At 54.2% G+C, this 25703-nt stretch overlaps 1 protein-coding gene across 4 annotated transcripts in view; it reads left to right on the top strand.

Annotated features, from left to right (window-relative positions):
* Positions 1–25216, top strand: part of TOM1 (target of myb1 membrane trafficking protein) — a 52417-nt gene extending 27201 nt beyond the window's left edge. Inside the window, exons 7-16 of one of the 4 annotated variants that reach the window (XM_030914506.1) lie at positions 2883–2999; positions 6262–6395; positions 9913–9946; positions 10339–10432; positions 11262–11382; positions 15637–15712; positions 21409–21462; positions 22935–22994; positions 24171–24213; positions 24308–25216. In XM_030914506.1, the coding sequence (XP_030770366.1) occupies positions 2883–2999; positions 6262–6395; positions 9913–9946; positions 10339–10432; positions 11262–11382; positions 15637–15712; positions 21409–21462; positions 22935–22994; positions 24171–24213; positions 24308–24462 (888 nt within the window). In that variant the 3' untranslated portion in view covers positions 24463–25216. The remainder of the gene's footprint in view (positions 1–2882; positions 3000–6261; positions 6396–9912; positions 9947–10338; positions 10433–11261; positions 11383–15636; positions 15713–21408; positions 21463–22934; positions 22995–24170; positions 24214–24307) is intronic. The other 3 variants (XM_010389133.2, XM_010389134.2, XM_010389135.2) reach the window with 3 other exon arrangements.
* The last annotated feature ends 487 nt before the right edge of the window (positions 25217–25703 follow it).

The following is a 25703-nucleotide window of genomic DNA, read 5'->3' as shown; positions in this document are numbered from 1 at the left end:
AAAAAAAAAAAAAAAAAAAAAACTAGCCGGGCGAAGTGGTGGGCGCCTGTAGTCCCAGCTACTCGGGAGGCTGAGGCAGGAGAATGGTGTAAACCCAGGAGGCGGAGCTTGCAGCGAGCTGAGATCCGGCCACTGCACTCCAGCCCGGGCGACAGAGTGAGACTCTGCCTCAAAAAAAAAAAAAAAGAAAATGTTGCTAACTGGACAAAATTATTAACGCATTACCTCTTTACCCCAAGGATACTCTTGTCTCTAATCCTAATGTAACATCGTATACATTTCTGTTACATTAGGATTGGAGACCAGTTCTGTTTAGAAATAACTCCAAGAGCCGGGTGCGGTGGCTCAAGCCTGTAATCCCAGCACTTTGGGAGGCCGAGACGGGTGGATCACGAGGTCAGGAGATCGAGACCATCCTGGCTAACACAGTGAAACCCCGTCTCTACTAAAAAATACAAAAAACTAGCCGGGCGAGGTGGCGGGCGCCTGTAATCCCAGCTACTCCGGAGGCTGAGGCAGGAGAATGGCATAAACCCGGGAGGCGGAGCTTGCAGTGAGCTGAGGTCCAGCCACTGCACTCCAGCCTGGGCGAGAGAGCGAGACTCCGTCTCAAAAAAAAAAAAAGAAATAACTCCAAGAACAGATTTTATGTTTTATTTTCGTGTTGAAAATAGTCAGGTTTACTTCAGCCTCAAAGAACATGTGTATGTAAAATTAAATGAGTGCTGACAGCGAGCTGCACTTTTTTTTTCTGAATGGGTTAAAAGTGTGTAAAAAATTGCAAAAGCACCTTGTGATCCAAAAAATTGTCTCACTCGGTTACGATTTTAACCAGTTGCTTGAAGTCTAGCATCTGTGTGGATTAAGACGCTAATTACTCCTAATGCAAGAAGGTGCTTGCTAAACAAAACTAATCTTTGTTTAATTCAAGAGTCCTCTTTTGTCTCTTGGGACATGTTAAGACATCAGGTGTGCAGTGATGTGACTCCCAGACCCCTTTGTAATTAAGTCTGATTTGGATGCAGGGGGTTTGTGATCCGTAGTTTTTCCACTCACTCATACCAAGAGTATTCATTAAGTAAGCCAAATAGATCAAACATTTTGCAGGTTTTGGAAGGTGTCAGTGAACCACAGTGGATATACTGCTTGTCTCTACATTCCATTTCTTCATCTGTAAAAGCAGGGATATTGATGTCTACCTATGGCAAAAAATTAAGTTAGCAATATATGTTCAATGCTTGGCACTTACTAGGTAATCTATAAATGGTAGCTGCTATCACAATCATGCGTGTATATAGTGGCACTCTGAAATCAACTATAACTCAGCCACATGATTTAGAATGTACCAGCATTTCCCAAAACGTAAAAAGGTTCTTCAGTCAAATAAATCTTGGAAGCTTTCATATCGATCTTTTCCCGGGCATGCCCAGTGTGCATGAGGGTATTAAACACACTACGGCCGGGCGCAGTGGCTCAAGCCTGTAATCCCAGCACTTTGGGAGGCCGAGGCGGGCGGATCACGAGGTCAGGAGATCGAGACCATCTTGGCTAACATGGTGAAACCCCGTCTCTACTAAAAATACAAAAAAAAAAAAATTAGCCGGGCGTGGTGGCGGGCGCCTGTAGTCCCAGCTACTCGGAGGCTGAGGCGGGAGAATGGCATGAACCCGGGAGGCGGAGCTTGCAGTGAGCCGAGATCGCACCACTGCACTCCAGCCTGGGCGACACAGCCAGACTCCGTCTCAAAAAAAAAAAAACAAAAAACAAAAAAAACACACTACAAGGTCCCACAGCATAAGATCCTTATCCAATGGCCTTCCCCAACCTAACCTCCTTGAGGAGACTACAGCTTTATTGAAAATGTTTCCCGGCCGGGCGCGGTGGCTCAAGCCTGTAATCCCAGCACTTTGGGAGGCCGAGACGGGCGGATCACGAGGTCAGGAGATCAAGACCATCCTGGCTAACATGGTGAAACCCCGTCTCTACTAAAAAAATACAAACAACTAGCCGGGCGACCTGGCGGGCGCCTGTAGTCCCAGCTACTCGGGAGGCTGAGGCAGGAGAATGGCGTGAACCCGGGAGGCGGAGCTTGCAGTGAGCTGAGGTCCGGCCACTGCACTCCAGCCTGGGTGTCAGAGCGAGACTCCGTCTCAAAAAAAAAAAAAAAAAAAAAAAAAAAAAAAAAAGAAAATGTTTCCCCAAGCCCAACTCCTTGGAACCCTTTGACCATTGAAAACCTGCCCACATCCCTTGGAACAAGTGCTAAATCTGAGTTTCATATTCAAGGTGAGGGACACGGCAAGGACTATCCTTAGAAGAGCCTGAGACACCAAAACAGACAGAAACAAGACAAAATCCCAGTCCTTCAGGAGGAGAAAGAGGGCAGAAGCCCAGTCCTCCTAAGAGATGGAGAGAAGGCGGAATCCCAGTCCTCTGAGGAGGAGAGAGGGCAGAATCCCAGTCCTCTAGGGGGAGAGAGAGAGAGGGCCTGCAGCCTCCCTCCTCCCCTTGTGGGGAGCCACCCTCCAGGGCCTCGTTAGCTGCCGTGTTAGACCCAGCAGATGCTGGAGTCTTCCAGCCACACTTGGTGGCTCATTCCCCCTCAGCTCATTTCCTTTCAGCTTCTCCCTGCACGAGGCTCCCCGGTGTGGAGATGGTCACGGTTGGTAGCGCCCCTGTGAGGGGTCTGTAGGAGGGGTGGGGCAGGCCTCTAGTGCAGGGCTGTCACTTTGGGAGCCAGGAGGGAGGCTGCCTAGAGAGACTGCTAGGAGGTCGGCTCCCTGGTGCTGCACCCAGGATTGGTGGTACTGGGTTCTGTCCCTGTGAGTGACATGGGCTCCAGACCCTTGGCTTCTCTCATCATGACCAACCGTGTGTTTCAGATTGGGAAGCTGCGCAGTGAGCTGGAGATGGTGAGTGGGAACGTGAGGGTAATGTCGGAGATGCTGACGGAGCTGGTCCCCACCCAGGCCGAGCCTGCAGACCTGGAGCTGCTGCAGGTGAGCAGATGGCACCACTCCCTGGGACTCAGATGACTCCCGCCCAGTTGCCCACATGCATTCTTCCCCAGTCCTCATGATGGTCTTCATATGGCTTACTCCATACTCCTTGGTCACAGTGGGGCCATGTTACTACCAGGGACTTGGGACGCCATCAGATTGGAATCAGATCGCAGCTCTACCACTTTCCGGTTTGAACAAAGCCCCCCTTGCCTCAGTTTTCTCATCTGTAAGATTGCTCTAACAATAACCTTTATGGCACAAGTTTGATGTGAGAGTTAAATAAGGCATTGCATGAAAAACACCCAGGCTTGTCCCTGGTACAGAGTAAAGGGGTCCTGAGAAAAAGCTGGAAGGTGAGATTTTCACCATTCAGAATCCGAGACTCAGCAGGCAGGTGTGAGAGGGTGGTGCCAGCCTTGAGATGCGCCAGCCACTGGTCTTGGGGAGCCGAGGCAGGTGGAGCTAGTGGTTCCTGCTCCCGTGTGTCACGTGGTATTCCCACGGCTCCAGCCCAGATTGGGGGTCACTGGAACAGAAGGGGCACTGTATTTGGCGAAAGGCACCCTCCGCATGGAGGTCAGTCATAGAGGCACCAAGCTAGGAATCCCCAAGGCCCAGGAGTCACCAGAATTCGTGAGGGGACAGAGGAGTTGCTTTGTGTAATTGTTCGGGTTCCTACTGCTCGCCCACCAGGCCTCAGACTCCTTGAGGGCAGCGCTGTGTCTTCCTAGCCACCGTGTCTGTGTGCCTGACCGAGCTGACTGTGCAGGGGTCCTCACTTGGTGGTGCAGGGTGGGGAGTCGAATGAATATGCAAACTGGAAACCCAGTAAGGGCTCCAGAAGAGAGAAGACTGCGCAGGCAGCTTCGTACGCCCCAAGCCAAGGCCGTGAGATGTGAGCAGTTTGGGGACTCAGAAGGCTGAGCAAGGTGGACGCAGAGACAGCTCCCATGCATTGGGCACTTCCCGTGCCCCGAGCTGTATGTAGACACTTGTTTCACATCACTCACGTAATCCTCACCACCCCCATTTTCCAGGTCAGGAAACAGGCATAGGGAGATCAGATAACACGTCAAGGGTTATATGGCTGGTAAACAGCAGAGCTGTGATTTGAACCTGGCTCCAAGTGCTGCTCTTCTGCTCTTGAGAGGAGCCAGCAGGGAAGCAGAAGCAAAGCCGCCCTGTGCTTAGTCATGAGAGCAGGAGGGGAGCCCACAGGATGTTGAAAGGCACCCGCCCTGCCCCCGTGCTAAGGGCAATGAGGAAATCCCAGAGGCCTGACCTTGGAGGGGGCGGGGGACAGGGTCCACATGACAGCCAAAATCAACACTGGGCAGTGCCTAGCCTCAGCGTTGCCTCCAGGAGAAAGGCATGCTGGCGTGAGGCCACATTAGGCAATGCCGGGCAGCTCCCTGGACCTCAGGACCCAGGCACCTGCCCTGACCCAGGCACCTTCACCTGGTGACAGGTACCTAAAGAAACAATTGAGCAATCTTAAAAATGAAAACCCATATGTTTATGGTTTTGTTTTGTTTTTTTTCTTTTTTTTTGAGATGAAGTCTCGCTCTGTCACCCAGGCTGGAGTGCAGTGGTGCGATCTTGGCTCACTGCAGCCTCTGCCTCTTGGTCAAGCTATTCTCCTGCCTCAGCCTCCTAAGCAGCTGGAATACAGGCATACATGACCACGCCTGGCTGATTTTTGTATTATTAGTAGGCACAGGGTTTCACCTTGTTGGCCCGTCTGGTCTTGAACTCCTGACCTCAGGTGATCCACCCGCCTCGGCCTCCCAAAGTGCTGGGATTATAGGCACAAGCCACTGGGCCTGGCCAATATTTTTCTTTTTCGTAAGTTTAAATATGATGGTTACTGGTTAAAAGTCAGTGACGTGATAACTAAATGCATTGTGGGATCCTAGAACAAACAAAGGACCTAGTGAAATCTGAATAAAGTCTGCAGTTTAGTGAATATTATTTTACCAGTTTTTTTTTTTTTTTTTTTTTTTTTTTTTTGAGACGGAGTCTCGCTCTGTCACCCAGGCTGGAGTGCAGTGGCCAGATCTCAGCTCACTGCAAGCTCCGCCTCCCGGGTTTACACCATTCTCCTGCCTCAGCCTCCTGAGTAGCTGGGACTACAGGCGCCGCCACCTCGCCCGGCTAGTTTTTTGTATTTTTAGTAGAGACAGGGTTTCACCGTGTTAGCCAGGATGGTCTCGATCTCCTGACCTCGTGATCCGCCCATCTCGGCCTCCCAAAGTGCTGGGATTATAGGCTTGAGCCACCGCGCCCGGCCTGTTTTACCAGTTTTAATGTCTTAGTTTTGACAAATGCCAGACTAAGGGGAAGCTGGGGTCAAGGGTATGTGGGAACTTGTGGTACTATCTTTGCATCTCTTCTGAAAATCTGAAATTATTCCGAAGTTAAACGTTTATTTAAAAAGACAAAAAAGAGGCCGGGCGCGGTGGCTCAAGCCTGTAATCCCAGCACTTTGGGAGGCCGAGACGGGCGGATCATGAGGTCAGGAGATCGAGACCATCCTGGCTAATACGGTGAAACCCCATCTCTACTAAAAAATACAAAAAACTAGCCGGGCGACGAGGTGGGCGCCTGTAGTCCCAGCTACTCGGGAGGCTGAGACAGGAGAATGGCGTGAACCCGGGAGGCGGAGCTTGCAGTGAGCTGAGATCCGGCCACTGCACTCCAGCCTGGGTGGCAGAGCAAGACTCCGTCTCAAAAAAAAAAAAAAAAAAAAAAATAAAAAAAAAAAAATAAAAATAAATTAAAATAAAAAGACAAAAAAATCAGCCAGTGAGAAAAGTGAGGGAAAAATTCGAAATCGAGGTTTGTGGCTAATGGTCACAGTCATCTAATTCATTCTGTATGCTTTGGTTGCAAAAATCACAGCATACTTCCAGAAGTTGCAGTTTGTTCAGCCTCAGCCTTTGCAGACTCAGTTTTTTCCGACTAAGCAAAGAAGGTGGCACAACCTTTATTCTGGAATCTGCACAAAGCCAAGTTAAACTGGCAGCACAGTTGGACATGTTGATGGTTTCCTGTGGATTAAATTTTAGCATCTGACACTTGGAAGTGAAGTTCAGGTTCATGTGTGCCTAATCAAAAAGCTGTTCCGTGGAACCCTGAAGTCCAGTTTGGACACCTCTCCCTCCTCCAAGGCTTGTGCAGGGGCTGGAGGCCGGTGCATGAGAGATGGCCTCACTCTTGAGTCACGTGACTGTGGTTGCCTCACTTCCTTTCCTGGCAGGAGCTCAACCGCACGTGCCGAGCCATGCAGCAGCGGGTCCTGGAGCTCATCCCTCAGATCGCCAATGAGCAGCTGACAGAGGAGCTGCTCATCGTCAATGACAATCTCAACAACGTGTTCCTGCGCCATGAACGGTAGCCCCAGCACCTCCCCTGGCCTCTGGCCAACTGCCCCAACCCTCTCCCTTCCGTTCTGCCTTGTTCTCCTGGTCTCATACCATCTGAGCCTTCTCTCGTCCTCCTCTCAAACACAAGGCCAGCTCCTAGCGGCGAGTACCCTCAGCTGTCTTCTTCCAGGATGTTTTTGAGGGCCCGTCCTTACACCCACCCTGCATCCCCCCCAAGGGTTAGCCCTGCTGCCTGTGCCCAAGTCCAGCCCTGGGAGATGGTCACAGGTCACAGCTGAGAGCATGGCCCTGCAGCCAGACCGGCCTGGTGTGTCCTTGCTCACTCCACCACTTCCTGGGTCTGGGGCCTTAGACAAGTGACTTCACTGCTGCAAGCTACACAGAACATTTCTGGCTAACTTAGGCAGAAAAAGAATTTGTTAGGATAATAATCTTTATTAAATGGGTAACTTTCAGAATCCAGAGAAAAGTGAAACTGACATCTCCCAACACAGCAAGAAAGACAGATCCCAGAGCAGCTCAAATGTCTCAGGAGCAGAAACTTCTGGACCATGTCCCCAGGGTGCTGCCTTCAATAAATGGATCAGCTCAAACACTTGTTCACAAACATCTGCCCACTTTTTTTTTTTTTTTTTTTTGAGGCATGATCTTGCTCTGTCACCCAGGCTGGAGTGCAGTGGCATGATCACAGCTCACTGCAGCCTCAACCTTCTGGGCTCAAGCAGTCTTCCCACCTCAGTCTCCCAGGTAGCTGGGACTACAGGCATGCACCACCACACCCAGCTAAATTTTTTTTCTTCTTTTTTTTTTTTTTTGTTGTTTTGCAGAGACAGAGGTCTCACTGTGTTGCCCATGCTGGTCTCCAACTCTTGGCCTTAAGCAATTCTCCCCACCTTGGCCTCCCAAAGCATTGGTATTACAGGCATCAGCCACCACACCCGCCTGCCCACCTTGTATCATTCTGTTCAAAAGTCACATCCCCAAGAGAGAGTTGGATTGGCTTAGCTTCATTGTGCCTACCAGCTGGGGTGGGGGAGAGGGCCCTTTGATGGCAGCCGCACCGGGATGATGTGAAATGGGGGAGGAGCAGTTCCTCTAAAGAGCACTTGGGTGCTATTACAAAAGAAGGAGAAGGGCTGGGCACAGTGGCTCACACCTGTAATCCTAGCACTCTGGGAGGCCGAGGCGGGAGGATCACTTGAGGTCAGGAGTTTGCAACCAGCCAGGCCAACGTGGTGAAACCCCATCCCTACTAAAAATACAAAAACATTAGCCGGGGGGGTGGTGGCGGGCGCCTGTAATCCCAGCTACTTGGGAGGCTGAGGCAGGAGAATTGCTTGAACCCAGGAGGCTGAGGTTGCAGTGAGCCGAGATCACACCACTGCACTCCAGCCTAGGTGACAGAGCAAGACTCCGTCTCAAAAAAAAAAAAAAAGAAAAGGAAAGAGAAGAAGGACTGCTGGGTCTGCAGAAACTGCGTGCCCATCACACCTCCTCTGTATCTATAAAATGAGGCTTGTGGCATAACTGAGAGTCCATGAAACAGTGCTTATAAAGCACTTAGCAGTCCAGGGTGTCTAATAAATGACACGAGTTATTCCAGCCTCCACCAGCCCCTTGTTCATTTTTTGTGTCATTCTCCATCAAAAGACACTCACTGATTGATTCTAAATCCGTGGAGAGTAGGGGGTGCCCTGCAGGTCACATCTGCCTAGCTTCTTCCGCTCATTGGCCCAGTGGAATGAAAGTCCTCTTCCCTGCCATTTTGGGGTTTGGGCTGTGAGGTGACTGAGGGGCCCCATCTGGTTTTGTTTTTGTTTTTGTTTTTGTTTTTTGAGACGGAGTCTCGCTCTGTCGCCCAGACTGGAGTGCAGTGGCTGGATCTCAGCTCACTGCAAGCTCTGCCTCCCAGGTTTACGCCATTCTCCTGCCTCAGCCTCCTGAGTAGCTGGGACTACAGGCACCCGCCACCTCGCCTAGCTAGTTTTTTGTATTTTTTTTTTTTTTTTTTTTTTTTTTTTTTTTTTTTTTTTTTTTCTGAGACGGAGTCTCGCTCTGCCGCCCAGGCTGGAGTGCAGTGGCCGGATCTCAGCTCACTGCAAGCTCCGCCTCCTGGGTTCACGCCATTCTCCTGCCTCAGCCTCCCGAGTAGCTGGGACTACAGGCGCCCGCCACGGCGCCCGGCTAGTTTTTTGTATTTTTAGTAGAGACGGGGTTTCACCATGTTAGCCAGGATGGTCTTGATCTCCTGACCTCGTGATCCGCCCGTCTCGGCCTCCCAAAGTGCTGGGATTACAGGCTTGAGCCACCGCGCCCGGCTGTATTTTTTTTTTTTAGTAGAGACGGGGTTTCACCGTGTTAGCTAGGATGGTCTTGATCTCCTGACCTCGTGATCCGCCCGTCTCGGCCTCCCAAAGTGCTGGGATTACAGGCTTGAGCCACCGCGCCCGGCTGAGGGGCCCCATCTGGTAGCAGCTGGTACTCTCGGATACCCACAGTCATTAGGCTTAATGTCTGCCAGTGCTTTCAAGTTCATAGTCACTTATACCTGTGTCCTAATTTGGGCCTCACCACTTCTGGGAGGCAGGTGCCTGCAGATACTAGACAAGGAGACTAAAGTTCAGAAGGAACATAATTTACCCAGGGTCATGTGATAAGTGACAAGGCCACAACTCGAACAGACCCCAGACTAAAGTCTTCTCGATCTACCTCACCGACCCCTAAGTAGCTCCATAAAGCAAGGTTAGAGATACATGTATCTTTCTTACACCCCTGAAGAGAGCCACTAACCCACACACACACACACACACACACACACACACACACACACACACAAATATGTAATTGAAACAAGTTTCATGAAACAGCCCTTACCTTTACTGTGTGCCATGCATTCCTATTTTCTGCTTTTTTTTTTTAAGACGGAGTTTTGCTCTTGTTGCCCAGGCTGGAGTGCAATGGCACGATCTCGGCTCACCGCAACCTCCACCTCCCAAGTTCAAGCGAATCTCTTGCCTCAGCCTCCATAGTAGCTGGGATTACAGGCGTGTGCCACCATGCCCAGCTAATTTTGTATTTTTAGTAGAGACAGGGTTTCTCCATGTTCGTCAGGCTGGTCTTGAACTCCCGACCTCAGGTGATCCGCCCACCTTGGCCTCCCACAGTGCTGGGATTACAGGCATGAGCCACCATGCCCAGTGCATTCCTGTTTTCTTTGCTGTTCTATTTGCTTTCTTTGCTGTCCCTATTCCTGTTTATTTGTTTCATGCTACTCATGACTAAGGTTGCCTTATAATTGGTCATCCAAATTGGGACACTTTTGCAAGTGAAAGAGGAGCACCGCTAGTTATCCAGAGATAGCAGGCATGAACTGGATCTGTCCAGGGCACACCAAATGTATCATCACCCTGATCATAACCCACTGTGTTGATGTTGAGACCCACAGTTTGAAAAGCTCTTCCTGGCCATGCGGCAGCGGCCTGTCTCAGTCTGTCTCCATAACTGGTGTCTTTTCTATCTTGTAGGTTTGAACGGTTCCGAACAGGCCAGACCACCAAGGTAAAAGGCTTCTTTTCTGTGACTAGATCAAGCCATGTTCATGGGAAGAAGGAATGCCGTTCCCAACTCCCTCCCCCAGTAAACCGGACAGGGTGGTGCTGTTTTATCCAGGCCTAGAGAGAAATCCCCTTCTAACTTTTTATGCCCCTGTCTCTTTAAGGAAAATAAGGCTCCGCCACCACCTGATGCCCATGATGGGTCTCCCCAACCTCCCAGGGAGTCCAGTTAAGCTGGAGCCAGAGGGGAGGAAGGAAATCCCCTGACGCCCAGTCCTAGCTACTGGAGCCATGGTGACAGATCCTTGGGCAAAGCCTGCAGGCCCCAGTGCTTGGGATAGAAAGGAACGAAGCCATAGACAGAGGGCATGATCAGGGCATCTCCCTTCCCACCAGGCCCCAAGTGAGGCTGAGCCGGCAGCTGACCTGATCGACATGGGCCCTGAGCCAGCAGCCACCGGCAACCTCTCATCCCAGCTGGCAGGAATGAGTAAGTGTGGTTTGGAGGGCTCCAGCTGAGGGTACATTATGGTACTGTTGGCACCCCTGCAGTTTTGGGGGGTGCCCTTGTTATACACCCACAGCAGAATGTCAATCTAGACCACCTTGCTGGGGTCCCAGGCTGAATCTTGCTGCAAGATGGGGCACTCAGGGTAACTGCCCCTGGCAGCCCCACAAGTCCTGAGCCACCTTGGATCTCAGAAATCCCACCATCCTAGTATTGGCCCTCGACACTGAATGCTCCATGGCTTCCATCATCCGGGTGAGCCTGGGCAGGTTCCTTAAACCTCCTGAGCCTCCCTTTCCTCCTCTGAAGCAGGAGTAGGGAGCTCGTGTATGAGAAGCGCTTAGACCATGCCAGGCCCAGGTTGCACTCTAGCTGAGTAGTTGGCCATTGTCACTGTTATCACTGTGATAGATTTTAATACAATTTATTGTCTGCTTCATGCCAAGCCCTAGGAAATCATTAGCATCCCATTTTGAGTCACTAATGCTATACTTTTTGAACCATTCGACTACCCATCTGATTACTGTCCTCCTGCCCAGCCACTTCCCCTAGCAGAATCAGTGGATAGCATTTTGCCTGTTCTCTGATGCTCACAGCAGCCCCAGGAGGGGTGAGTAAACTAAAGCTGGAAAGAGGAAGCCGCTTGCCCAAAGCCGCACAGCCAGCAGGTGGCCTGCCTCGCACATTCCCCCACCCACATGCCGCTTCCCAGCACCAAGCCCTGGGCCTGGCAGCAGGCAGCTCAGCAGCAGCTCAGCACACAAGGACGGCATGTGGATGGGTCCTTCAGGTGGCCTTTTTGTCCCTGCAGACCTGGGCTCCAGCAGTGTGAGAGCTGGCCTGCAGTCTCTGGAGGCCTCTGGTCGACTGGAAGATGAGTTTGACATGTTTGCGTTGACACGGGGCAGCTCACTGGCTGACCAACGGAAAGAGTGAGTGTCCCTGCCTTGGTCCCCTGCAGTTGGGGTGGCTCTCTGCTGGGGAAAGCCTCTCTCGGGGTCCTTGAACCCGGCTTGATGGTGGGCACACCATGAGGAAGAGTATACGGCCCCTGCTGCACTCCCCTTAGGATCCCTTCAGTCAGTCCAGCATGGCCTGGGAGCCCTGTGGTCAGTTGACAGACTGCATTCCTCACAGGCCGTACTGGGTGGGGGAGGGGTATCTAATGACCCACTGTATGCCAGAGTCTTACACAGTCTGATCAGAGGGGGAAACTGAGGCACAGAGAGGGGCAGGGTCGTTTGCCCCAGGTCAAGCAGCTAATATTTGGCAGCACTAGGTTAGGAGCCTAGGGCTGTCTGGTTTCAAAACGCAGTGTCTCCACCCAGCCCCCTCTTCCCTGCACTGTGGACTGCATAGTAAGCCCTCCAGGAGCAGGGAAGTTTCCTGATAAATCCTCAGGGACTTTCAAGTCAAGTCTTTTTCTGTTGTTCCATAGCCACCGTTAATTTCCAGAGAAGATTAAGCAGGTTCTGTCGGCCTTGCCCCAGAGCTGGGGCTCTGCCCTTCCCTGTGCACCATGCGTTCTCAGGGGGTGCTTTCAGCAGCATAGGCACGTGGCCTGAGTGCGTCCACCAGGCTCCGGCCCCTTGCCAAGACCTGCAGGAGAGCTGGTCCCATACAGGCTTGTAAGAGGAACAGTCTGCTTGATGTTTTCTTCAGCCCTTTGCTTGTGACCCCCAGGGCTGAGCTCTGGGCAGCCAGGATTCTTTTTTTTTTTTTTTTTTTTTTTTTTTGAGACGGAGTCTCGCTCTGTCGTCCAGGCTGGAATACAGTGGCGCCATCTCCCCTCACTGCAGGCTCTGCCTCCCAGGTTCACGCCCTTCTCCTGCCTCAGCCTCCCGAGTAGCTGGGACTACAGGCACCCGCCACCATGCCCAGCTAATTTTTTTTTTTTTTTTTTGTATATTTAGTAGACACACGGTTTCACCATGTTAGCCAGGATGGTCTCGATCTCCTGACCTCGTGATCCGCCCACCTCGGCCTCCCAAAGTGCTGGGATTACAGGCGTGAGCCACTGCGCCCAGCTGCCAGGATTCTTTTAGCTAAGGAAAGGTCTAGATTACAGGATCCTCCCACTGACCCCACTCAGCTCCTGAGAGGTCATTCTGGTGTCTTTTGGAACTTTGTCAATGGGCCTCCAGAGAGCCCAGGGATAACCTCTCCAAACCCACAAATCCAGGTCAAATCTGACAGGCTGCAGCCTGCTGGGTCATTAGGGCTGCCCCAGCTGTTAGCTGTGTTGTCCTTAGTCTAGGCAGAGTCCGTGCTTTTAAGCCCAGGTACCCTGGGACCAGCAGCTCACGGTTGTCATGGAGTTAGGGTTGCTGCCAAGGCTACCCTGCAGAGGCAAGCTAATGAATGTGGTGTGACTTGCAGCCAGGCAGGTGGCCCGTCCACAGAGGCCCCAGCAGGCGACACTGCTGGCCACAATGGAGAGTCCTGGCCCCTGCCCTGGTCACCAGCCTGGCTGAGGTTTGCTGTTGCACCATCATTCCTCTGGGGAGTAGGCCCCAGGGGACAGGGAAAAGCACACCGGGAGCTTGTCCTCTAGGGCCTGCAGTCTCACGGGAGTGTGACGTGCACCGGGACCACCGCTGCGAAGGCAAAGGGCTGTCCTGGAGGGGGCGCCAGGCTCTGTGGACACAGAGGAGGGGGCATGCAACCCTGCAGAGGGCACTCAGGGCTGGACCAGGTGCTGAGTGATAGGAAGGCCATTTCAGGCACTAGGAACAGCATGTGCAAAGGCTCAGAGGCAGGGTGGGAGCGAGGTGCCCTGACTTCAGCACAGCAGCTGGGAAAGACACCCATCACCCAGGGAAGGGGGCAGGATGCTGAGACGGTGAATGGGGCCCACTGGGCTACACAGAAGCAATTGATTTTATTGTAACATGAGCAGGGGGGAGCACGAGAAGGATTTTTTTCTTATCAGATTTTCATCTTTGAAACTGCCTTCAGTTATGCACAGCTGAAATGACATCATGCACCTTCTCAGGCCGTTGGTTCTCCCGCAGGCCCTCCCCAGGGCTTAGTTTCCACCCTGGCAGAAAACATCCCGCAGGCTCAGGCATGGACCTGAGCATCCATTTCCTCTTCCCTTTGTTCTCCTGCCTGGCTGACCCCTTTATGTTTCTGGTGGATCTTCCAGCTCTGGTCACCTGACTGGCCTTTTCTGCCTGCCTGGTGTCCAGCCTGCTCCTCCCTGTACCTGCCTGGCTCCCCACTTCACACCAGCCTGCAATCGGCTCTGCCTTGGCTTGCAGGGAAACCGGCTCCTTATCAGCCGCTGTTTCTGCTCCAGCCTTGACCACAGCTGGCACCGTCAGCCTTTCCTGCAGCCAGTCCCATCCACTCAGTGCCAAGGAGCAGTAGGGCTTCCAGGCGAGCCACAGCAGGGATGCCTTGGCCAGGCCTTCACAGAGGCAGGGGTGTCCTTCCACCCTCTTCGTCAGCGCTGCTGTACATGAAGGCCTTCTCTACAAGGAGCACTTAGACAAGTGTCACCCCAGTGGCCCAGGTCCAGCCCCTGCCCACAGCCTCACTGGGACCACCTAAGGAGTGACCCTTCGCCCTCCTGCGCTGGGCGGGGGGCAGCAGGCCCAGGCCCAGGGGCCACCACCCAGTGCAGGAAGTGCAGGCTTCCTCCAGGGGAGTGCTTGGCCCTCCACTGCCACAGGCGTGGCCCTCGGGGACAGCCAGGCTTCAGGGCCATGTGTGGGCAGGAAAGAAAAGCAGAGCTGGCAAGGAGCGCTTAGAAAGGGCAGATAGTTTTTTTGAGTGAAGGGAAAGCATCGGTTTCTGCGTGTTCTTGGGGCTAGGCGTGCCTTCTTCAGCCTTGCCCACAATGCGCCAAGCATGTCTTAGAGACTGCAACATGCCACCTCCAGACCCTCAGCAAGCCTTCTCTGGGTCAGAACTGAGCAACCTGATGCCCCACCTCCCCCACCACTGGCTTTAAGGTTGGCTCCAGCAGGGCCCTGCCATAGTCACTGGCCCACTTGCCATGGATGGGAGCCATTTAACCAGGGAATGCCCCAGCTAGTGGTCACACTCCACCAGCAAACTGCCTCTGGTGGGACGAACAGACAGCAGCACTCTTCAAAATGACTGCGTGGGAACTGGGGGTCATATTCAATAAGCCCTTTTCAGTGGCAGCCTACTCCATTCCTGGAAAGCAAGTTGGTACTGCAAGAGTTAAATGTGATGCAGTCCCAGTTCCTGAAGCCTTCGGTTAGACCAGCCCCCGCTTCACTAGGCTTCGCTAGCTTCACTAGCATGTCAGGTGGCCTTGTTCATAACAGGAATTGCAGGCCTTCCCCTTTGTGACCAGAATTCTGTGGCTTCTTCACCTCAAAGCTGGACTGAGCCAGTGCTGAAGTCCTCTGTGCCGGCAGTTCAAGGCGAGAATAACGGGGCTCTTTCCCTGCAACAGGGCTGGGTCCCCAACACCTGCCCTGGACACCCCCACTTCAGCAGCTGGGAAAAACACCATAGCCGCCTCTCCTCCTTAGCCAGCTTCTCCTCTCACTTGGGCTATTCTCTTGCTCCCCAGAAGACTTAACCTCACACACAACATGCCCCTCCTTGCCTCTCAATCATCTGCCCAGCAGCTGCAGGGTCAGCCTCTGTGGCTCCCAGCCCATCAGCCTTGCGTGCCGTCCCAGTTCCTGCCTCCCCACACTGCCTGGCTGCCTGGCTGGCTGGCATCCCCCAGGGGACATTTAGAAGAGCTGTAACGAAGCCACCTCCCATGCTGCTGAGACGGGTGGGGGCGGAGTATGGGTGGTCGTCTTGGTGCTGGTGAGCCAGTGCCAGACAAGATGGCACCTCACCCAGCAGTCTACACGTGTTTCAGCAGCAGAATGGAATCCCCCGTTCAAATACAACCTCGTACAGAACCGCAGTCTATCAAATAGGAAACAAGACCTGCTCAAGAAAGGGTCTGCAGGGATTCTCCATGAGCCGAGGGGCACTGGAGCTATTTCTCAGTTTCGTGAGTTTGGCCAATCCTGATCCTTGTCACTTGTCAGATCCTAATTTCCAGAGGCAAGAAATGAGACCCTTTCTACCATTTGCAGGGAGGCCTGGAGGCTGGGAGCCCTCAACCTGTACCCCCCAACCTGCTCCGTTCTTGCATCAGCCATCAGTAAGGGCAGTATCCAATGGCTGGGTGGTCTCTGTTTCAGGGTAAAATACGAAGCCCCCCAAGCAACAGATGGCCTGGCTGGAGCCCTGGACGCCCGGCAGCAGAGCACTGGCGCGGTAAGCAGAGGGGCCCTCCTGCCACCCTGGGGCCCTCCTGAAGGAGGTGAGGGAATGCTCACCCACTGGGTGCCGTTGTAGGCCAAGCACTGGCCCAGCACATCCGCAGGCCCTTCCTTGTTTGGCCCTCAAGTCGGTTCTTTTTGGCTAATGTAGTTATTCCCAGTTTACAGCTAAGGAAACCGCTAGAGAGGCCAGGCCATTTGCCCAAGCTCACAAGCAATGATTCAGACCTGAGCCTGACTTGAAACTGGAGACCAGTGGCCCAGGCTTCACATTCCAGCTCTACCACTTACCAGCTATGTGTCCTTAAGCAAGTGATTGGCCTTTCTGACCCTCAGTCTCTTAATCTGTACATTGGGGCTTATCCTAGCACCTATACTTGTTTATAATAGAAGTGTGAGGCCGGGCGCGGTGGCTCAAGCCTGTAATCCCAGCACTTTGGGAGGCCGAGACGGACGGATCACGAGGTCAGGAGATCGAGACCATCCTGGCTAACAGGGTGAAACCCCGTCTCTACTAAAAAATACAAAAAACTAGCCGGGCGACGTGGCGATCGCCTGTAGTCCCAGCTACTCGGGAGGCTGAGGCAGGAGAATGGCGTAAACCCGGGAGGCGGAGCTTGCAGTGAGCTGAGATCCGGCCATTGCACTCCAGCCTGGGCGGCAGAGCGGGACTCCGTCTCAAAATAAAATAAAATAGAAGTGTGAGAGGATGCATGTAGGGAGCTTTACATGGAGTTAGAGCCCGTTCCATAGTATTCCTCTCTGCCTCTCAGGAGACTCTTGATTTGCAGGAGTGTGGGCAGAGAGGAATAAAAGAGCAGACCCTAAAGTGGCGGGAGAAATGCAAAGGTGCTGTTTGAATTCCGTTTAGTTCCTTGACTCTGTGTTGAGTGACAGCCACTTGTCCGGCACCAAGCACACTTTGTGGGTGACCCCCACACCCTTTGGCAAGACCTCCAAGAACCATTCTCTCATGCATTTCAACGTGTATCTGGATGCCTTTCAGGCCGTGTGAGAATTTCTGCTCCAGCAAGTGAGCAGACAGGGCAGGTCCTATGGGACACGGTTAGAAACAGCAGGACCTGGGAGTCCGGGAGAATGAGGGTGGCGGACCCGGGGCCGAGGAGGCTCGAGGCAGCATGGGGACTTCTGAGGCCAATGTGGGGTTGTGGGTAGGAAATGAAGCTCTAGGGGTATATCAGGGACCAGGGGACCTCAGGGCAGCTAGGAGCGCTGTGGATAGCATCCTAAGTGAGGTGGAGGCCGCAGGGAAGTCTTGAGCACAGGAGGAACTTTACTTGCAATCTGAAAGATCAGGATGGAAGCTCGGAAAGCAGGGAGGGCCGGGCGCAGTGGCTCACGCCTGGAATCCCAGCACTTTGGGAGGCCGAGGTGGGCAGATCACTTGAGGTCAGGAGTTCAAGACCAGCCTGAGCAACATGGTGAAACCCCATCTCTACAAAATATTTAAAAATTAGCCAGGCATGGTGGCGCACACCTTTAGTCCCAGCTACTCAGGAGGCTGAGGTGGGAGGATCTCTTGAGCCCAGGAGGTGGAGGTTGCAGTGAGCTGAGATTGCACTACTGCACTCCAGCCTGGGCAGCAGAGTGAGACCCTGTATCAAGAAAAGAAGGAAAGCAGGGAGGGAGGAGTTGTGGAAACCGTCCGGGCCAGTCCACTGTGGGCAAAGTCCTCGTGACTCCCAAGGGCACTCTGTCTCCGCTCCTGGGTCTCCCAGCATCTCAGGAGCCATTCCCAAGTCAGAACAGGGCAAGGTAGGGGACACCGGGGTTAGCCACCTGTGTACAGAGGTTGACTCTACCACCCAGTGGGCAGCAAGAGAATCCGGTACCTTCCATGTGTGGTGTGTGACCTGCCACCAAGCACAGCACGTTGCACACCCGTGTCACATCCACTGCACACACCAGTGAGAGCCTCCAGTCCTTTTTCGGGTGTGAGCCATCATTTGCTGAGCCTGTGCTGCGGGCCAGGCCTGCACTAAGCACTTTGCATCTCCTCTCTTAGCGAGTCAAACCCTTAGGGTATGTTATTATCCCATTTTACAGATGAGAAAACTGAGTTCCAGGGAGAGGTTAAGTGAAACCACAAGTGTGGTGTCCTCAGCATGGTGCTTGGCACACAGTCCAGGATTACGGCACCTAAGCTTTACAGTACCACCATGTCCTGATCCCTTTACAGATGAGAAAACTGAGGCTGAGGACTGGGAGATACCCTGCCCAGGGTACAGGTATTGTTCTGCCTGGCTTCTAAGCCACGCTGGTAACCGTAGAGCTGTGAAAAGCCCTAAGGTGCAAAGGAGAGTGAGTGGAGGTGTGTGTCTCCCTCCTCAGCCTCAGGCTTCCAGTGTGTGGGGATTCATCAGAAGTGACATGCTGGGAGCCTGCCATAGGAGCTCTCCTCTCAGGCCACCTGGCCTCCTGTGGTCAGAGGTTGACTTCACCGCCCAGTGGGCAGCAATCCCAGCCCGTCCGCCCCCACTGTAGCCCAGAGACAGGGTTCACTTCCCCAGGGGTGCACAGCAATTCAGGCATGACTAGAACTAGAGCCCAGGTGTCCTGGCTCCCACACCACCTTGCAACCTGCCCACAGGGAGAAGACACACCACACAACTCCACTGGCAGCAAAGAGAAGCTAAGACACTGGTTATCACTCATTTCTCTCTGATAACCTGGGAGATTTAAGCCATTTCTGCCAAATCAGGGTATGATTTCTTAAAACTGTGAGCAAATGCCTGCTCCTGGGGTGCTGGAGTCTGGCTGGTGGTAAGGCCTTCACCCACTAAACCGTGAGAACATGATTCCCAACAGCAAAGTACAAAACGCCATCAAAAGCAGGCGTGGTGGCACGTACCTGTAGTCCCAGCTACTCAGGAGGCTGAAGCGGGAGGATCACTGAAGCCCAGGAGTTCAAGGTTATCGTGAGCTGTGATTGTACCCCTGCACTCCAGCCTGGGCAACATAGTGAGACTCTATTTCAAAAAAAAAGAAACAGAATCAAGTGCCAATTGTGGGCAGCCCATGTTCGCACCCTGGGATTCTGAGCAGGACTCACAAGTTGTGTGACGAGGTGGTGGTGCATGCTGTGTGCCAGGTTTTAGTTCCTTCATTCCCTGACATGCCTGCTGTGTGCCGTGTGCCATGTGCCAGGCCACATGCTGGTCTGAGTAGGGTGGGCCAGCAAGGCACAGGGCGATGGACTGGGAGTAGGACTCTCGTCTCGCTCCACTCTGGGGCCTTAGGAAACTGCTTGTGTGCCGTGGATGAATGTGAGAAGATTGGATAAACTGATATTTCTAAAACCTGAGTGCCCATCAGACCCCACTGGGAGCCTCCAGACCATCTGACAGCCGCCTGCCCTGCTGTCCTGGGGTCGCTGAGGCCCAGCCTCTGGGATCTTTGTGGAGAGAGTTGAGAAGCTTTGTTTAGTTTGCTGTCAGCTCTGCCCCAGCCTACCCAGGGCGCTGGCATCCCAGAGCTGTTGTGGTTCACCCCCACGGTGGGTACCGCAATACCTGCCTCATCCCTCTGCACCGGCTGCCACATCCACCACACAGACCTCCACACACCACACCTCCACTCATACACCTACACACACACCTACACACTCACCTACACACACACCTACACACATACACCTACACACCTACACACCACACACATCTATACCCACCACACACATCTATACCCACCACACACATCTATACCCACCGCACACACACACATCACACACGCATCTATACCCACCACACACACCTGCACACACCACACACACATCTATACCCACCACACACATCTACACCTACACACATACCTCTGCACCTACACATAAACACATACACACCTACACACACCACACACATCTACACCCACACATACACACCTACATTCATACTATATACACACTCCTACACACACACCTACACACTCATACACCTACATCCCTACACACACATCTATACCCACCACACACACCACACACACATCTATACCCACCACACACACCTGCACACACCACACAGTCTATACCCACCACACACACCACACACACATCTATACCCACCACACCTACACACACACCACACACATCTATACCCACCACACACACCTACACACACACCACACAACCATCTATACCCACCACACACACACACACATCTATACTCACCACACACACCTGCACACACCACACACACATCTGTACCCACACCTACACACACACCACACACATCTATACCCACCACACACACCTACACACCACAGATATCTGTACCCACCACACACACCTACACACACCACACACATCTATACCCACCACACACACCTACACACACACCACACACATCTATACCCACCACACACATCTACACACACACCACACACACCTATACCCACCACACACCCCTACACACACACCACACACACATCTATACCCACCACACACACCTACACACACACCACACACACATCTATACCCACCACACACACCACACACATCTATACCCACCACACACACCTACACACACCACACATCTACACCTACACACGCACCTACTCCTACCCATAAACATATACACACCTACACATACACCTACACACACCACACACATCTACACCCACCACACACACCTACACATACACACCTACATTCATACACCTACATACACACCCCTACACACACCTACACACTCATACACCTACACACACCTACACATACACCACACACACATTTATACCCATCACACACACCTGCACACACACCACACACACATCTATACCCACCACACACACCTGCACACACACACCACACAAACATCTATACCCACCACACCTGCACACATACCACACACACCTACACATACACACCTACACATACACCTACACCACACATCTACACCCACCACACACACCTACACATACACACCTACATTCATACACCTACATACACACCCCTACACACACTACACCTACACACTCATACACCTACACACCTACACACCTGCACACACCACACACACATCTATACCCACCACACACACCTACACACACCACACACATCTATACCCACCACACACCACACACACCACACACATCTACACCTACACACACACACACATAAACACATACACACACATACACCTACACCACACACATCTACACCCACCACACACACCTACACATATGCACCTACATTCATACACCTACATACACACCCCTACACACACCACACCTACACACATACACCTACACACACACACCACACACATCTATACCCACCACACACACCTGCACACACACCACACACATCTACACTTACACCTACACATACATACACACCTATACATACAGCTACACACACCATACACATCTACACCTACACAACCTACACATACACACCTACATTCATACACCTACAGATACCACACCTACACTCATACTCCTACATACACACCCCTGCACCCCTACACACATAGACTGACACACCTACACATTCATACACCGACACACCTACACACCCCCCTACACTGACACACCTAAACACACACCCCTACACACGTCTCCCAAAGTGGCAGCAGGCCTGACCCGAAAGGCACACCCCTGTTAGAAGCTGTGCCCTCCAGTGGCCCTGGCACTGCCGGCCCTCCGCCATCAGCGTGACTCTCTCTCACCCAGATGGGAGGTGGCTGTGAGAAGAGCATCAGTGACTGGATGGTGAGACAAGGCATGGTGAGCAGGGGCCAGGCCCGGCCGCCCGGAAAGCTGGGATTGCTCGCAGGGCTCCTGCCAGGCGTGGGCGTGGGGCACCATGCTGCTGTCCAAGGGAGTGGGACCCAGGAGAAGACCCAGAGGAGTGAGGAGGGGCAGCTGAGGGCCCTGCGGCGCCCCTGGGCTCAGGCTGTTCCCGGGTTGGCCCGGCCAGCCCAGCTTCCGCAGCTCCTCTGTGCCCAGTTCCCACTCTTGAGTCTCGGGCAAGGGCAAGGTGGCCCCTCTGGCAGCTAAGAGGCGATGGGGATAGCGGAGCGGGAGAGGGAGCCGGTGTGGGCAGCTGGGCGCTGGCTGCTGCCACTGCTGCTGGGAAGTCGGCTCCTGCCTTCTCTCTGGGCTCTGCTCCCGCCTGGGGGGTCCTCAGGTGCTGGGTGACGGAGCTTGGAAACCAAACTGGCCTGGTTGGGGAAAGACTGTCTTTTCTAAAGTAGCTAACTAGTAACTAGTGCTATTAGTGCCATTACTGATTAATTGTAATAGGAACTGGCCTATTGGTTTCTTGAGCATCTCCTCCATGCCAGGCCCTGTGCTAAGCTTTTGACATCCCATTTCATCCTCACAGCCACCTGGACGGTAAGTACTGCTGCTAGCCTCACCCTAAGGACGAGGGAAATCAGGCGCAGAGAAGTTAAGTAACCCGCCCACAGTCACACTGTGTTAAGGGGTGAGCCAGATCCAGCTTTTTCTGACTCTGAAGTCTGTGCCCATGACCTCCAACTGGAGTCTGCCACTGCAGAAGCCGTTAGAGAAGAGAGCCTCCAACTCCTGCCCCTGTGTGGGAGCCATCTGGCACAGCCCATGCCTTTGTGGCCCAAAGTGAAATGTCCCCATCTGTAATGCCGCCTCTCTGGGTCTACCCACCTGGCCTTGTCTGGTCAACTTGGCACCTCTGCTCTCAGGCCCTGCTATGCCCCCTTCTATCGTGAAGTCTGCGTCTGCAGAGGCACCAGGGAATGGAACCTGGGGACCCCTGGCCCACTAACCATGTCCCCACCCCAGCCTTCGTGGCTGGAGAAAATGCCTGGGGTCCGTCCCTGGGCTTGGTGTGTCTTTTGTCAGATGCTCCTGAGAACCTGCAGCATAGCCCCTGCCCCAGGCCATTGCCCAAAGCCCCTCCTCCAGCCTAGAACCGTTACCCGCAGGGTGTGTCGGAACTGGCGTTCCTCTCCTCAAGGGGAAGGAGCTCCCTCTGACCCCTGGCCCTGCTCCAGCTGCTGGGAGCCCTGTCCCCTGCTTAGTCTCCTGGCTCTGCACCTCCCTCGCCCACAGCCTGGCACAAAGGGCCCAGTGGTGGGTCCGGGCAGCTAGGCAGCTGAGGCTGGGCTGAGAGGCTGCCCAGGGCCACCCAGCTGCCAGGTGCTGAGCTAGCACGTCTTCCACCTTGTCACCCAGGGCACTGCCCTCCCTGCCTCACCCTCTGCCCTTCCTTCCAGATCCCAGTCACCCAGGCCTGCCTCATGGAGGACATCGAGCAGTGGCTGTCCACTGACGTGGTACGTTGGGGCCCAGTCAGCTGGACGCAAAAGCTCAGGCCCACTCCTCACCCACAAAGCAGGAAGACCCGTTGTTCTCACAAGAAATGAGCCACGGGGCCAGGGTATTCTTGTATAGCATATAGTACTCTGAGAGCAGAGGGGCACACTTAAAGTCCCCATCTCCTGCCACCTGCCCACCTTGTGTTTGGCACGCCCCCTCCCCCAGAGAAGGCCTGGGCACAGTAGCCTCTCAGCTGCTTCCCAGAGCCTGCTCCCAAGGTGAGGTGCCAGTGGGTGTCAGCCCACCTTAGGGATGTCGGGGCAGGCTAGAGAGGCTAACCGAGGAAGCATAGCGGCACCAGGCTCTTACCTGCAGTAGCTCAGGAGGCTCCAGCCACTTGCAGAGAGAACCCATCCCCACCCCGTTTACAGATCAGAAGACTGATAAGCACCTGTCCTCTAAAGGGAAGCACCCGGGAGGAGGAAGGCAGGTGCCAGTCATGGGGACCCCAAGCTCTGCCACCCTCTCAGGGAGCAGAAGAGGCAGGGCCAGACCCAGCTTCTCCATCCAGGGCTCCTACCCCAGCATCTGCCATCCCCTCTCTGGGCACCAAGGCCCACATGGGCGCCTGGGCATTTCAGGCCCAGAAGCCGCCTTCTGCAGGTGAAGAGACCATTTCTGCCCAGGACTAAGCCACAGGGCACGGACTTAGGCTTTCTGTCTGGTGGCAGAAGCCTCACCCCCTCCCTAGCTTGCAGTGTCAGCATGAATGGCCCTCAGCCTCTGGGTGTCAGCCTTTGCCCCCGGGGGTGAGGACCGTCCACCCCTTGTGACCCTCCCAAGGAAAGGAATCAGCACTCATCAAGGACCCGCTGGGCACCAGGTGCTAGGCTTGACATGCGACGTATTATCTCATTTCAGCTTACCAGCAACCCTCCAAGTTAGCTTCAGCCCCCACCCCGCCCCCATTTTACAGAAGGGAAAACAAGGCTCAGGAAGCGCCACCCCAGGAAGGCCTACGGCTCAGGGAGGAGCCCAGGTCCAGGCCCTGGGACCTGCGTGGCGGGGGCGTGCAGACCCTGCTGGGACCCAGTGCTCAGGTTCAGCAGGGCCAGAGCTGTAGCCCCACTGCCCCAGGCTGACTGTGCTGGGGGCCCCGCTAACCTCTGCCTCCTTTCCTTCTACCTTCTCAGGGGAATGATGCGGAAGAGCCTAAGGGGGTCACCAGCGAAGGTAGTAGTCCCCGCCCCTGCCCGCCCTTTCCTTTCCCCAGGGCTCTGGCCTCAGAGCCCACCCTCACCCTCACCGTCACCCTCACCCCTTCCTCTAGAATTTGACAAATTCCTGGAAGAACGCGCCAAAGCCGCGGATCGATTGCCCAACCTCTCCAGCCCCTCAGCTGAGGGGCCCCCGGGTCCCCCACCTGGCCCAGCACCCCGGAAGAAGACCCAGGAGAAAGATGATGACATGCTGTTTGCCTTATGAGTGTGGGGTCTGGCACCCTGCAGCCCACGTCCCCACTGCTCTCACACCCTCAGGCTGGGACCTCCCTCCCTCCTCTGCTGTCAAGGCTGCTTTGGGGGTGGCTCGTTACCCCCTTTTTCTCCTCTTTGAAGATGGAGCTGCTTCAGCTGCAGCTGGGGGTGTGGAGGCAGTGGGATGAGCTGGGGACAGGTCTGCACTGCAGTGGGATCTGGCTGCTCTGCCTCCTTTCCCACCCCGGCTGACCATGAGACTTTGCTGAGAAGTGGAGGCCCCAAGACAGGCTGGCTGGCCCAGTGTGACTCTCCTCGGCTGAGTCATGCCCTGCTGCGGGCCCATGCCCTGTGGAGGCCTTCGGAGCCCACACCGCCAGTTGGGGCCTGGCTGGAAGCTGGCCACAGTGGAGATTGTGTCGAGTCTGTTGTCCGTTCCCCGCTCTGCTGCGTGGGGCCCCGTGGCTTTGGCTGGCCATCAAGGGCAGGGTGTGGAGGTGTGGAGGCCCTCTGAGGAGCTGCGGCGGCCCAGGTACGAAGCTGCAACTCTGCACGCAGGGGGCGAGATCTCACCAGCCCCAGGCTGCAGGTGAGGCTTCGGGGGACGCTGGGGCCCCACTGTCCCTCCACTGCGTTGTCCTCCCTCTGTTCCTTCTGGCCGGGCACCACAGCACTGGGGCTCAGCTCTTGGTTGATCCTCTTGTACTGGGAGAGGTGCCTTTTGTGTCCCCAATTAAAGGTAGAAAACCACCCTGCTAGCAGCATTGTCGAGTCTCCGGTGAGAAATGACTTCTTGGCCTCACAGAGGCAGCGATTACTTTGGGCAGGGCTGGGGGCCACCCGAGAGGTGAGCATCTGTAGATGGTGCAGGGGAGGGACAGGAGCAAGCACCCAGCTACACTACGCAGGTGCCGCACCTCCCACCTCACATGGCAGGCTCCAGCCACCGCCCCTGCCCGGAGGATGCATGCCCTCCCCAGCTGACATCCCTCCCTCAAGGCACTTCACGCTGCTGTCCCGTGAGGCCAGCTCCTGCCCTGCACAGAGCACACTAATCACAAGGGCTGGGGCCCGTGTGGACTGCGTGGGCATGTGGGGTACACAGGCCACAGGAGGATGCTGGCTCCGAGGCCAGGTACCAGGCACTGCCTGGGGCTACGCACTGGCTCGTAGCATCACAACAGCCTGGGAGAAGCAAAGTGAGCATCCTCGATGTATACACGTGAAGTCTACGACTCCTGAGCCACACAA

The sequence above is a fragment of the Rhinopithecus roxellana genome, chromosome 13, assembly GCF_007565055.1.
Source record: "Rhinopithecus roxellana isolate Shanxi Qingling chromosome 13, ASM756505v1, whole genome shotgun sequence".
In the NCBI taxonomy this organism is placed as follows: domain Eukaryota; kingdom Metazoa; phylum Chordata; class Mammalia; order Primates; family Cercopithecidae; genus Rhinopithecus; species Rhinopithecus roxellana.
The sequence above is the reverse complement of the archived record's forward strand: the minus strand, read 5'-3'. Positions and strand labels throughout refer to the sequence as shown.